Source organism: Peromyscus californicus, unplaced genomic scaffold (assembly GCF_007827085.1).
Source record: "Peromyscus californicus insignis strain IS unplaced genomic scaffold, ASM782708v3 Scaffold_5__1_contigs__length_169319896, whole genome shotgun sequence".
In the NCBI taxonomy this organism is placed as follows: Eukaryota; Metazoa; Chordata; class Mammalia; order Rodentia; family Cricetidae; genus Peromyscus; species Peromyscus californicus.
In genome coordinates, this window is record NW_026294573.1 from 100,082,064 (window position 1) to 100,097,455 (window position 15,392).

The following is a 15,392-nucleotide window of genomic DNA, read 5'->3' on the forward strand; positions in this document are numbered from 1 at the left end:
AAGGCAGCCCTTCACTTATTTAAATACGTAATAATTGCCATTTGTTGAATATCTACTATGTTGGGCTCATGCAAGGTATGTTACAGACACTGCTGTGTACTGTCTTCACAATGGCCATGTAAGTGAACATTTAACCTTTGCAAAGTGTTCCCCAATGAAACACACCCATTAGAAGATAATTACAGACAAGAATGCCAGGTTTTCTTTATCTGTTCTTAGAAATAAAGATACTGCTAACTAACTTTCTGGGAACCTGCCTTCAAAACTGGAAGAAAAACAAACCAGTTAGAGCAATTCAAATAGAAAATGAAACAGTCTAGAGATACACAGCACCAGTGTTTAATTCATGAAGCAGAATTGGGGCGGGGGGGGGGGGGGGGACATTTAACAGGACAGGGTTTAGAGAACTCCAAGAAAATTCCTGTAATATCAGCAACCATGACCTGAGACCAATGGTGTAAACCTAAACTCTAAACAGGAGACTTCCTGTCTTCTAGCTCAGTCAGGAACCAGGCAAATTCCTAAATAGACTGGATGTTTTTATTTAGTTCAGTATAACCAGAAGATCAAATTCTAAACACATATGTTCTGTGTTAGGCAGGTCCTGCAACATAGGAACGAGGAACATGCCGATGAACTGACTGAGCAGGATCCAGATCCAAGCTGGGACTTCAGGACTGAATATTCCTCTTAAGATGGCTTTTCAGACTACCAGAAGCCAAAGAAAAGAGTGCAGGATAAAAAGGAAGATAAAAAGCATAAAAAGCATGTCCTTGCCTGGAGTCTGCTCTCTTCACTCCTTACTGAACAACTGCATTTACCTATCTTACCTCTACCTCCTCAAGTCAGAACTCATTTCCCTTTAATCCTTCTCCTTCCAGATTCCTTACAAAAGACACTTCCCAGGTGCCCAGGCACCTGGAGTCCTTGATTTCTACACTCTGCTTTTACTGCTAAGACCTACTGCCACTTACTTTCTTACCATGCACTTTCTATACATTTGAGATACACCAGCCAACAAAAAGATACCTGCTTTCTTGAAGTTTGCTCTCTAGTAGGAAAGAGAAAGAAGCATAGAGAATATATATGGTATTCACATAAGTAAACAAAACGTGGCAAGGAAGTGTTACAGAAAAGAAAAAGCAGAAGAGTATAACAATTTGTAAAATGGGTCAGAACAAGCTTCATTGAGAAAATGGGACATCTGAGCAACTTCAAAGAGGTGAGGGAGGAGGCCATTCGGGTACCAGGGAACAGAATAATTCTGATTTGACTGAAATGTCCCAGAGCCCCTCTTCCACTCCATTTCCAATATCATCAAACCAATTCCAAAGTCTCTCCAGGCAGCTGCCCTGTCCCACTTCCTCTGTACAGTTAAACATTCTTTTTCCACAGTAAAACTACTAGCCCAATTTTCACAATTCTCCTACACATCTATCCCCAATATGCCAAACTTTTATTCCTTCACTTAAAATTCTTAAAGTTTTATCATGATCCTTTTCCACAAGTGCCATTCTGATTGGGGAATCAGGAATGCTTCTCTTTCTATCTATCCTCTACATCCTACCACCCTGCAAGGCAGAGTTACAGCTCCACCGCCTCTGCAAAGTAGTCTTTGTGGCTGCTACATCTGAGTCTGTGTCACTGTTCCTCAGCACTGTCATTTTTAAATCAAAGCCTGTCATCTAGGTTTTCTATATTCCCCATCTTATTGACGATTACTAAATATTTGCTAAGAAAAAAAAATGTTTTCAAACTGGAACTCTGCCAGTGTAAAGCACTTTTATTACCATTGATAAACTTCTAAACACAATGATTAAGAGTATTGGGGGGGGGGTAATGGCTCAATTGGTATAGTGTTTGTTATGCAAGCAGACAAGGTGAAGAAAGTTGAGCACAGCTGTACACATCTGTAATCTCAGCACTTGGTAGAGGGTTGGGGGAGGCAAAGACAGGAGGAGCCCTCCCTGAATTTTCCCTAGCCAGCCAGTCTAGCAGAAACATCAAACTCTAGGTTCTGTCAGAGACCCTGTCTCAAAAAGGTTGAAAGCAATATAGGAAGACACCTGACATCTGCATGTGAATGCAGAAGCATGCACCTGCTCTCTTGCTCTCTCTCTAAAATAAAATTGGAAAAGAAAGGAGTTTATTTTTAATGTGTAGAGATGCAAAAAGCATCCATTTTTGATGATGGCTAATAGCTCTGTTTTGTTTTCTGTTTTGCTTTTCTCTAATCCAAAATTTCAGTTGTTTTCACTTCTATACTTACTTTTAAAAGCAGGAGTTTAATATGGGCTATACAAATCAATACAAATAAAGTGATCAACTATGACTGGGCTCATGAGTGATACTCAAATTACCTAAAAATATAACTTTAAGGAAAAATTACACACTGAGTCAATTGCAGTTGCAGAACCAAACTGCAATTAAGACAAGTTCAAACAGCAAGGCATGGTGGTACATGCCCATAATCCTAGCACACAAGTAGCTAAGGCAGGAAGACGGCCTCAAGCCCCAGGAAAGCCTGGGACTACACAGTGGCCAGCATGGACTCTATAGCAAAACCAAGTTTCAAAACTATTTTTAAAAAAGGAGGGGGGTGCGGAAGAGATGACTCAGTAGTTACAATAGCTCATTACAAAATCATGATGACCAGAGTTCAGATCCTAGCACAAATGTAGCAAGCTGGGCTCCCTACAAATGCTCGCAACCCCAGCTCTGAGGGACAGAGAAATGGGAGGATTACTGGCTTCCTGCCTAGTTGAGAAAATATGAGCCCCAGGTTCAGGGAGAGATTCTGCCTCAAAGGAATAGGCAGAGAATGATAAAGGACACAGGCACTTGTATACACAGGCACACAAATACACACACACTGATACAAATAAATAGATACAAATAAATACATAAATACAAATAAATAGATAAATAAACAATAAATATATTTTTAAAGTAGAAAAATAAAAGGTCTGATTCATTTTCTCATGGAAAGGACTTCCTGAAGTAACTCTAACAATATGACTTTGGTTTCCTTGTCTGCCAAATGAAAACCAGAAGCTTCTCACCTACACATCTTCATAGATACAAACTAAGTCCCAATCTAAGCAAACTCCTGTCAGCTCTATCTACCTAGATATAAGGAGTTAATGGTAACACACCATCGTGTGCAGCTTAGTAGTTGGACTATTGTTAGTCTATAGCTGTTCTAACTGAAGGAGTCTTACTGCTATAAAAGCCTCCATTATTGAAAGGCTAAACACAAAACCTCAGTATCTTTGGTTAATGTTAAAGGGTGCTGAAAAGGAGCTATGTCATCAAAATCCACAGGTATCTTCTGAGCACTGGTTGCCTAGACCTGGAACAAATGGCGTCATTTTGTGGCCCCAGGGATTTAGCTTAGGACAGAAGGTTTGCCCAGAATGCCCAAGGTCTCAGGTTTGATTTGCAGTACCACAGTCTTTTTTTAATTAATCAGTGTGTAAACAAGAAGCTGTTCCTTCTGTGTGCTACTAACTAGCATCTAGGGTTGGTCACTAGGTTAAATGAGACAAGATAAGTAAATGCTCATATTATAGTCTCCTAATGAATGTATATATCTGTATAGCTAGGGATTGTTATTTGAGCTAGGAATTATTTTTGCATGTCTTGCTTTCAGGTTGCCAAATAGGGGGGAAGCTTTATAAAAGACCATACCAGATCAGTAAAATTGGGCCCATATAATCAGCTTTACTCCACTGGTGTTTAAAAAAAATGGATGTACCAGCACTCGGGAGGCAGAGCCAGGCGGATCTCTGTGAGTTCGAAGCCAGCCTGGGCTACCAAGTGAGTTCCAGGAAAGGCACAAAGCTACACAGAGAAACCCTGTCTCGAAAAACCAAAAAAAAAAAATGGATATAAGGAAAAACAAAAACAAAAACCTGGTAAGTCAACCAATTACGAGTTCACAATGAAGTAGTCACTAGACTGACCTACAGTGTCTGGACACAGTTAAAAAATGGATCTACTTCAGCAAAACACATTTTAATTTTTGTGAAAAGTGCTTGGATGTGTTCTTAAGAAAACTCAGTTCAGAAAGGCATTCAGTGCTAGAGATGTAGCTCCACTGGTCAAGCACTTGCTTAGCATGTTAAAATAAACAAACAAAAACAACTCTGGGTTCAATCATCAATACTGCCAAAAACAAACAAACAAAAAAATAGTAAATAAATAAAAAAATCTTCAATGTACAGGCTTGTTATCCACTCAGGGAAGTGGAAGCAGTATGATCAGAAGTTCAAGGTCAGTCTTAGGTGCCTAGCAATTTTAAGCTAGTTTGACTACATGAGACCCTTTCTCAAAAAAAGGGTGGGTGGGTGGGTGGGTGGAGCCTTCAATGTTGCCCTAAATACTGTAGTTAGGCTGGGTCAAACTGACTATAAATTTGAGAATACTCCAAAATTGCCTAGAGCAAGTTTTATGAAGAAAAGCAAAAACATCCCTGAGAAACATGCCAGCATCTGCCCTTAATTCCAGAAGCAGGAAGTAAGAATGCGTCCCAACCACATGATATTAAACCAGTCCATCTGTTTAAAAAACACTGTTACGTAAGCCATGACAAGAAAGCACAGCAAAGGGCTCACAGTTTGCTGCAGTTTGCAGCCCCCCTTCCCCACATAGTTACACCTAATCCAACTACACCTTACTTAACACCAAGACAGATCCAAAACTACTGTCAGCCCAATTCTCTCAACCAGTAAGTACTATACACTATACCAAGTCACCTAATAAGCAATTAAAAAAAAAAAAAAACCAGTGACTTTTCCCTGGGAGAATTTTTACCTTAAGCATCCTCTCTCCCTCCTGAAAAACTCACTTTTCTTAAATTCTGTTAATTCAGACCAGCTTCACTTAGGGAAATCACCACTAATTCAATTCCTTCCTCATCTTCAAGTCCTTTACTTTTAAAGCACATGGCAGGACACAAGATTTGGCATTAGGAAATCAAAGTTCCTTTCTTTCTCAGTTTGGCACTGTGGAGCCCTGAGAAATGCAATTACTCTCGGGATCCTCCATGGTAAACTGAAATGATGACATACCTATGATCTTCATCACTGGAATCCCCAGTGCTGGTTGAGTACCCCATTGTTATTCTCCTTTACTACACCCACTTACATTACCATTCTGTCTCATTTCTAGTCATGTATTATAGAATTTTTAGAACTGAGGGAAAGATAATACATCCAAACACACAGTATAGATTAAGGAACCTAACTCTAAAGAGTCATTTGACTTGATTCTTGTCCTGCAGCAATTGGGAACATAAAGAACTTAAAAAATCATCAAATCCTCCTCAGTGCCTAACTGAATTCTAGAGACTCTTCAAAACCATTTTTAGTTAGAAAGTATCCAGGATGCCTGGCGGTGGTGGCACATGCATTTAATCCCAGCACTCTGGAGGCAGAGCCAGGCATATCTCTGTGAGTTTGAGGTCAGCCTGGGCTACCAAGTGAGTTCCAGGAGAGGCGCAAAGCTACACAGAGAAACCCTGTCTCGAAAAACCAAAAAAAAAAAAAAAAAAAAAAAGTATCCAGGAAGCCCTCTCTAGTCACTTCAGCCTATACTACTACTTCCCTGTCAAATACTAATATGTCTCTCCACAAAAAGTGATATTAAAACATTTAACAATGTTCACTACAAGGGCACTAGCCAATCAGAAAAGGTATTTAACCAATCAAAACACTTGCAGCCTAGTGGGCAGTGGTTATACACAAGTCCTACTCATTGCTAAAAAAACAGAAACTTCAAATTTAAATAACATAATTTTCTCATCTGATTTCTACAATTTCATGAATTATACAAAGTATCACAAAGTAAATAGCTGTTTTATCAAACCATGCAATGTTCTCCAATTATATATACTATATATAATTCTAAATTAATACAGAATAATTCTGTTTGACTGGGCAGTCTTACAGAATTTATTTAATCAACACACATTTATGTAGAACAGAATATAAGACAAAGTGCTAGGTTCTAAGGACTTAACGAAAAGGCATAATTCATACCCTGGATACTCAATACATACTCATACAGTTAGTTAACAATGCAGGATAGTAGCAATGGATAACACAAACTTTAATGCTATATAGTTCCAAGAGATGGAGTTCAAAGAGAACTAAATGAAGCCTACACAGAATGTCAGTCTGAGAATTTCTGTCCCCAAATTCCCATAAAAGGGACAAAATGATGTATGCAGTGAAAAGGCTCAATAGTCAGGAACTGGTGGGAACTCAAAGAGTCTGCAGTTCTGAGATGTTCTCTCTCTAGTTGAATGGCTCTAATCATAAGCCTCAAGTGCTGCTCTGGGTACTAAGTACACAGAGGAAATCTTCAAACCTCAATGGACAGCCCAGGATAGTTTGGCATTGGTTCATAAAAAATCCTCCATGACAGAAACACTACAAAAAAACAGTAGATTAAGGGGGTAACTGGCAGGACTAAGCTGTTAGGAATGTTTTCCAAGAAAGTCATGAAATGGCAGGCAACGAACGGCATTCTAACATGTGATGCAGATATAAACAGGAATACTGTGTACCAGGGACAAGGAACCAATTTCTCTAAAAAAATCTATATTGGAGAAAACAAGCTGGCAGTGAAATATAAATAATACTCAGACAGTAAAGAGCCACTTCCAGTTTTAAGAGAAGCTAAATTATATATATATATATATAATTATATATATATATATACACACACACACACACACATATATATAAACATGGAAGCCTGCTTCTTCTGAATGTATAAAAGGATACAATGAAACATCAACCTAACTTATCTAGGCCATAGCTTCTTCTTTTTAGGGGGGATGGGGGAGCTCCAGAGTAGGTCTCTATATTATGTAGCTCTGGCTGTCCTAGAACTCACTCTGTAGACCAGGCTATCCTTAGACTCACAGAAATCTGTCTCTCGCTCTCAAATGCTGAGATTAAAGGCATGTGCCACTATGCTAGGCTGGCCATAGCTTCTTAAACTGAGTCATAACTCCATATAAAGGTGCTGGGGGAGGGTCACAAAAACTCTGGCAACAGTAAAGGGCTTCTGAATACACAGCACCCAAAAACTAAGTCAAAATCAAATGAGTAATGAATCTGAGGTGTTTCGGGCAGTGCATGCTTGTGGTGAATAATGCAACTTCACTTCAGCCTTGGTTCTGAACACACATGTCCTGTTATGCAGTGCCAACAAACAGAGTCCAGACTATTATTTTATGAGTTTTAACGTTTTTACTATACATACAAATTTTCTACTCTTTCAGAAACATAATGGTTAACTACAGAAAAGACTTTCATTCCTCATGTCTATCAAAGTGGTGTATCCTTGATCGTACGTATTGTGTTAGAATGTTGATTTTAAAAACTGTTTAAGTTTCATTTTAAAAAACATTGTTAAATCTCATCTTGTGATTAAGACAGAATTTCCAACAATTTCTGAAATGGCCCTAAACCTATGCAATTATGTGAACTGGCATTGGATGATTTAATTCTTTATGTAAAAATAAACTCACCCACCTCATTACTACAAAAATTTGCTTTAATCTTTAATAAATGGTAAAACTGTATGTATCAATGAATTGTTTTAGAATAATTTTATTTATGATCTATTATCAGTATGTTTGATTTATATACTAGGTTTCTACATCTATATACTTAAGGTCACATACAATTTCTTGGGAAAAGAAGGTGGCAAATGGGAAAAGTTTATGAAGTGCTAGTCTAGGCTTTGAGTAATAAAAGTATCTAGGCCAGTTTTGTATTACACAATTGCCTAAGTAGGAGATAAAGTCCTCCAGGGCATGGACCAACTTTCTCAGCATCCAAATCAATACTGTTAAGCACATGAATGTGTCCTGCTTTGTCCTAGGTAGAAAAGAATGAATTACTTTAGCCAAATAATGGTGTACAGTAATGGCCACTTATATTTGCTGCATAATTATAACAATTCTCCCACTTTGCCCACATTATCTTCCTTCCTAAGCCAATGTTAAAAACCCACTGTAAGCCGGGCGGTGGTGGCGCACGCCTTTAATCCCAGCACTCGGGAGGCAGAGCCAGGCGGATCTCTGTGAGTTCGAGGCCAGCCTGGGCTACCAAGTGAGTTCCAGGAAAGGCGCAAAGCTACACAGAGAAACCCTGTCTCGAAAAACAAAAACAAAAAAACAAAAAACCCACTGTAACTTCTAACGCAGAACTATGTGAAAGGAACGTTCAAATAAATTAAGGAAGATACCTAAGTTGTAAGTATTAAATATCAACTGTTCTTTAAGTGGGCTATGCTACTTTGGTGTAACAGGTGCACCGATTTTGAACTCAGAAAGGCCTAAGCACAAATTCTAACTTCTGCACTTAGTAAGAACTTAATCGCCTGCACCTTACTAGCCCTGAAGGCTCAGTTATGGGTGTCAGACACTGTACTACGGTGTACCTTTTGTATATGCATTATAATCGACTCCTAATAAGTAGTAACTACTAAGTTTAATAATAGCTGGCATCCACAGTCTATAAAGAGACTTTTTTGGCTTGTTTTGCTTTTTAAAAATTTTGTTATCCACTTTCAGCAACAGAAATGTATTTTCACTGCATTTTAGTTGCTAATGCTAAGCCTAGGTATTTTGCTTTCTCCTATTTTAACTCGGCAACTGATAAAGTTTTTTACTCTTCCCTCCACGGGGTGACAACCAGTATCACGGCTGGCTTTAATATTTTTGAAAACCACACAACATTCCCCCCTCAAAATCCAGCTATACAGAGGTCTGATTCTAAAACTACCTTCACTTAAGGAAACGATATACCAAAGCAACGATCCCTTCGAGAAAAATGAAGCATTCGGTCAATTCTACAGGATCAAGCCCATTAAAACGTCCCCAATCCCGAGGAGTGAACAAACGTTCAAGTTTCTACTAGCAAGACAATCCTCTGGTTACCGGACTCTTAACTCTTCCCAGGCGCACGAAGGAGGAACATTCCGCGCATCTTCGCGCCTGCTTCTCACACAAAGCCCCCAGTTAAAGACGAGTCGCCCTTGGCGGGTGCTGACACTCACGGCAGCGCCGCCCACCCGGGGTCTCGGCCTTCAGCACCCTTTACGATTCCCCCGGGGAGTCCTCCACGCTCCGAGCCCCCGAGCGCCTCCACTCCAGTGCCCGCCCACGCCCCAGCATCCCCAGGCCCGGGCGCACTTGGGAAGGGACTCGGAGGCCACGGTCCTCGGCCCGCCTCGCGCCCCGGAGGGCAGGGCAGCCCCCAACCTCCGCAGGCTAGCCCGCCGCTGCCCCCGGGAGCCCAGGAGGGCCGGCCTCCCGGCGCTCGGCCACCCGCGTCCGACACCGCCCCCGCCCCGCCTCTCCTCCCCGCCCCGGCTCGCATGGCGCCCGCCGGGTCAGAAAAGCCCGGCCGGCCGGGCGCCGCCACCTGCGCCCCCGGCCCCGCGCCATGTTTGAGAAAGAGCAGAAGCGAGCCAGAGGCCGGGCCCGCCCGCGCGCCCCGCAGCCGCCCGCCCGCCGCTCACCCTCCGTCCCCGGTAGCAGCGTCGCCGCCGCCGCCGCTGCCACCAACACGAAGAGAAGCAGCCGGCGACGCGGAGCAGCAGCCGCCGCCGCCTCCATGGTCCCGCCGCCACCGTTTATGGCCCGGCCCGGCCCCGGCCACAGCTTCTCCTCAGCAAGCCTCGCCGCGCCTCGCCCCACCTCCCCGCCGCCGCCGCCGCCGCGGCCTCGCTCCGGCCCTTTGTAACTGCTCGAGGGACGCACGCCCATTGGCTGCCCGGCTCCCGCCGACCCCGCCTCCCCCGCCGCCCGAGAGCGCCCTAGAGGGACCCAGCCGGGAGCCCCGCCCGCGGGGCCTCTGGCTGGCCAATGAGCGGCCGCGGGCTTCTGCCTCTAACCACGCCCCCGCACTGCTGGGCCTCTGACCACGCCCCCGCACCGCTGGGCGCCCCTACTCCTGCCACCGCGGGGCGACTGGCGCTCTCCCGGCGGGTGGGGGCAGGGTCCAGCCAGCGCGCCAGACGGAGCCCGCAGTCCCGGCTAAGCGCAGGGTGTGCCTGTGCGAGTTGCTTAGGGAAAGACTGTGACCGTTGCACGCTCTTTTCTTCTACCCCAACCCCACCCTGACTTCCCCTGCACAGCTCTGCATCAGCAAAGCCCAACTCTTCGCCACTCAGACCCTGAGTACCGTCCGCGGTCCAACTTCCCCTGCCTAGACCCAAGCCTCAACTTCCAGCCTCCCCGCAAGATAACCCGCTTTCTTCCTGCTCTCCACATCCACCCCAGATCATCTTGTCGCCTCAAATTCCAGTCCCAAAGTCGGATCCCAGATTCGGATACCCGAGTCCGAGCTCAGACACACCCCCGATTGGCCTCTGCCCCTCAGCCGCCGTAACAGACCCAGACCGGGGATCCCTGCTGCCCTCCTTCCCTCCCTCCCTTCCTGACCCCGCGTGGAAGCAGAGAGTCCCAAGGGTTTCGAAGGAGGGGGGATTGCCCTACACCGAGCATCCCGCCCCGGGGCGAAGCGGGAGCAGTCTTAGGTACTTTGAGTTGTCTCCGACACGCCTGTGTAATAATTTCGAGGTGTCACTAAAAACCCAAATAAACTCAGCTCCGTTTTCATTCTGAATTCCTAATTTACTGTGAGACGCTCCACCCACCTTCCCTCTGGGACGCCAAAATGAGCTCCAGATTTGTAATTCTTCCTGTCAGACTAGTCCTTTCTTCAGACACAAACACAGCCACGGAGGCGGCCGCATGGCACCGACAGCATTTTTCCGCAGAACCTTTTAAGGAGACAATTTTATTTTCTGTGTGATTTGAACTCGTAATTAAATAAAGCTCAGTAGTGGGAATCAGCCGGCCTCTAGTATCGGTTGGTAAATTGCTTTAGAGCCGCTCTCCAAGAGTTTGATCCTGCCGTGAAGGGAAACCAGACCGTGGGGGTTAGAGATGGGGGTCGGAGACTCCTCCTTGGCTGCCGCTGGGATACGCTTCAGCGAGTCCTCAGACTGCCGGAGCCTGAACAGGCTGGCTCTCCAGGGCCTGCTCTCTGGGACTCCAGAACCATCAGCCCCCAGCTCCTCAGGCTCAAGTGCACTGAGGCCGCAGAGACCGGCCAGCTTCAAAGGCAATTGGCTCCGGAAGACTTAGAGGGCCTTGTCACACACGGACTCTCCGGTGCCTGCCCCCACCTCACCCCCGCCCCAGGGACCTTGTACTTCCTAAACAAGTACATGTAAGCTGCATCCCCAGCCCTTCGTGGTTTGATTATTTTGGTTTTTTAAGATTCATGTGTGTGCCTGTGAGTACGTGCACCACGTGAACGAGGTGCTCTTGGAGTCCAGAAGAGGGCCTCTCATCCCTGGGGACTGGAGTCACAGGTGGTTGGGAGCTGCCTGACAAGGGTGCTGAGGACAGAACACCTTCCTCTGGGAGGGCCGCAATGCCCTGAAGCACTCACCTATCACCCCAGCCCCCAGTCCTTGGTTTTTAAAGGCAGGATCTCATTATGCAAACCAGGCTAGACTGGAGCTTAGAATCCTCCTGCCTCAGTCCTCCCTCCCACCCCCTACCACCCCATCCCCCACTGGGGTTACAGACAAGTGCCAAGATGCCCCTCCCCCTACTTTACTTTTCCTGGTCTAGTGTGTGTCTTGCATAAGATCTCGGGAGATTTTTATTTAATGCACGAATAATTAATCTCATGGGACTTTTCTCTGGTTATCTTTATTAGTGGGTAGCAAACAATAAAAGCACCTATCCGCTTATAAATGAAAGGGACTGAATCACAAGGCCAGGGTTCCTTAATGACATAATGTGTCTGGAACAGTGTCTGGGACATAGTAAATATTTAGTTAATACCAGTTCCTTTGCCTATCCCCTCTGCATGATGTTAACCCTGAGTCTAACTCTACGCTTTGCCTTATGAAACCTGTACTGATCAACTCGGGGATTTCTTCTGTGACACACTTCCTGGTCCTGAACATTTTCCATGGAACTAAGTGTGTTCACTAGGAAACTGAGGAACAGGAAGGAGAAACAGACTATTTTTAAATTGTGTCTTCCTAATATTGGGGGAAATTTCCATGAGCTACAGATCTGAAAATAAGCTGTGTTAGAATGGAACACTAAACTGTCAGCTTAAAATTGGGACTCTCTATTTGCAGTTTTTCTGATGCAGATGCTGGGTCTGGGCCCTGGAAAGCCTGTTTAAGTTCCTCTGGAGGCAGTCGAAGAATCTGCCTTGCCAATCAACTTCTCAAGAGGGTCTGCTGCATAGGACACCTGGCCACTTCAGAAGACATTGACTTACTTCAGTACAGTGAAATGAATGAATCCACTTTTGTTTTGAGAAAGGTTGGACAGTGGGAAGAAGCCTCCGGCCTACAGAGCCTACAGACCATAGTCACCCTAGACATCTTCTGGATATGGATCTGTGACCTGCCTGATTTCTACTCACTCCCTAAATCCAACACTCATTCCACCTCCCCACTCCCCACACAGCCACACAGGCACACACCTCCCACCTAGCCTCCCTAAAGTGAGATAACAACCTACACACAGTTTGGTTGTGAGGCCTCAATGAATGGTAGCACATAGGGAATCAATTACAAATGTCCATCCCCATCTTAGTCTCCACAGGTTCTCAAAAGGCCAATAGGATGTTCACTCTAATTTCTTGACTTAAAGGGGAAGAGAAAGAGGATCATCACTTGGCAGATCATCTGTGGAGCTCGGCCTGGAAGTTACTCCAGCACCTCGCCCTCTACACAGTCAAACCTCTGTCTTTACACTGAGTACGTCGGCTGTTTTTCCTTTTGGATGATTCTCTTAAGTAAGATACTTTCTCCGAAATAAAGAGCAAAGGGTGCTAGTTGCTTCATCCGTGTCCATTCCTAGATTTGCTTGGTAATAATAGAATCCTAACTTCTTTAGGGAAAGCAATTCATGGGGGTGGGGGCGGGGTGGGGAGATCTCAACTTGTTCAGCTCCACACCTATGAGCAGGCAGCAGAGTTCAGTCCAGCAACATGAACAGGAAACCATTTCCTTCCCAGTTGAGTTTGTTTCCCTTTATTTGTGGTGTCTAACCTTGGTTGTCAACTCGACTGGATTTGGAATCTACTAAAACACAAGCCTCTAGCCACTCCTGTGAGGAACTTTCTCAATCAGGTTATTTGGTGGGAAGACTCACCCTAAATGGCATTGTCCAGTGGTGGTCTTTTTTTTTCTGTTTGTTTGTTTTGCCTGCTTCCACCAGCAAGTTCCTGGATCCCATTGCTGTAGCATTTCTTCACTAACCTTAGAAACAGCTTCTCTGGGCAGCCGATGCAGACTGAAGACCAGCAGTTCTCCAGGAATCCTCCAGGCTTTCAACACCAGACTGGCACTGCTGAGACATCCAGCCTGGGGACTGAGAAACTCCTGAATTCTCAGCCTCTCCAGTGTGACAGAGCCAGTGTAGGACTACACACATCCTGCAGGATATTCTAATAAACCCACACATCTGTAGTCTATCAGTTCGGTTCCTCTAGAGAACCCTGACTAAAACACCATTTAAACAAGAGGCAAACACACCACAGTCTCACTCCCTTTCTTCCTGGAATATAGTTGCAACTCCTGGAGACACAGTAGCCTTTTGTAAGTATAATGGTGATGGCTTAAACTAGGTTTAGTAGGAAGGAAAATGGGTCCCCAAAAATCCAGTGATCAACTACACCGGCTCTAAAGCACTTACTTATTTCCTACTACGTGTGGAAAGATAAGCCTGTGTTTTAAACCTTAAAACACTTTACTTCTGCTCATGTGACTATTCTGATATAGAATTTTCTATCTTGTTTTCTCACCTTTGGAATGTTATTGATGTATGCCCTTGTGAGAGGCTGCTAACTATTGGTGCTCCTAACTGGATAAAATGTACCTCACAATTTAGTGGCTGGAAATCCTAGGCACATGTTATTGTCCGTAAGAACTGTGGGTAGGCACAGTGGCTTCTCTGGTCTAGGCCAATGTAAGCAGTCTCAGCTAAGCTCTGACATGAGCATGCTGTCAGGGCCAGTCAGCTCCTCTAGGTAGTTTTCATCCTCCAGCAGGCCAGCCTGGGCTTGCTACCATGGCAGTGCAGAGATCCAAGATAAAGAGAGAAAGTGTGTAAGACTGCCTGACTGTTAGGCTTAGAGTTAGCACATTATTAGGCTCACTTCTGCCCTACTGCACTGGTTTGGGCAGGAACTGAGCAGAGACAAAAATCAAAGCATAGAAATTATCTCTCTCTCTCTCTCTCTCTCTCTCTCTCTCTCTCTCACACACACACACACACACACATACGTATATGTATATGATATACATGTATATGATACATGGTTCCTAGCTTCCTTTTCATCCTCAAAGCAAGCTACAGCAACTAGAATTTTTCTTCCCTGAAGCTGGACATAGAAACTACCCCCGTCTCCAACACACACACACACACACACACACACACACACACACACACACACACACACACACCTTTCAATCATGGAGGCAGTGTACATAAAGAAACTTACCCATCCTGTTTGACATAATACCTGAACTTGGGAAAGGGTCCTATTCTAGACTCTCCAGGGATGCTGCAGAATCAGACTGGCAGCCTTGCTACGCTTCTCTACCCAGGCTAGGCACTCTAGAACATATCTTCTTGTCCAGTCATGTTTTACGTGGTTATCCAATGTTTCAGTCATGCTTATGCGATGAAGTCTTCATGAGGATGGAACACTTCTGGGTAGCTGAACACATGGAGGCTTCTCAAAGTTAATGCTCCTTCCAAGGCATGGATGTTCTGTGCCTCTCCCTCACAGCTAGTCCTATGCAACTCTTCATTCACAGCTTTTGGAATACCCTTCATAATCTGCTAGTAAGTCTAGGGGTTTTCTTGAGATCTGTGAGCCATTCAAGCAATCTAATTGAATCAATTGGTCAGAAGCATAAGTATAAACAAGCTGGACTTGAGACTCCCATCTGAAGGATGTCCTTTAACACATTTGAAGCTTGAAGGAGGTTTTACGGGCATTGACCCCAGGCCCACATATTTGAGAACACAGAGACTTAGCCTTATCAAGTTGAGTGGACATTGCAGGCTGGGTTTTACTCTATTTAGCTTCTAAACTGAGGTATTTCTGGTCAAAGCTCAAACTGATTTTTATCTTGCCAATCTCTTGTGTCTTGTCCACGTTAAGTTATTTGCTTATCAAATTCAGCAACTCTATTATATATGTAGACACATATATCATGATATATGTGTGTGTGTGTGTGTGTGATATCATATGTATGCTACTTTGTAAGGCTATTCTTATTTGTTTTGTTAAATGATTTATTTATATTATCATCAT

The 15,392-nt window shown here is 44.3% G+C and overlaps 1 protein-coding gene across 2 annotated transcripts in view; it reads right to left on the minus strand.

Annotated features, from left to right (window-relative positions):
* Tgfbr1 (transforming growth factor beta receptor 1) overlaps window positions 1-9,750 on the minus strand; it is a 63,877-nt gene extending 54,127 nt beyond the window's left edge. Inside the window, exon 1 of one of the 2 annotated variants that reach the window (XM_052716756.1) lies at window positions 9,544-9,750. In XM_052716756.1, the coding sequence (XP_052572716.1) occupies window positions 9,544-9,640 (97 nt within the window). In that variant the 5' untranslated portion in view covers window positions 9,641-9,750. The remainder of the gene's footprint in view (window positions 1-9,543) is intronic. The other variant, XM_052716757.1, reaches the window with a different exon arrangement.
* Window positions 9,751-15,392: the final 5,642 nt, after the last annotated feature.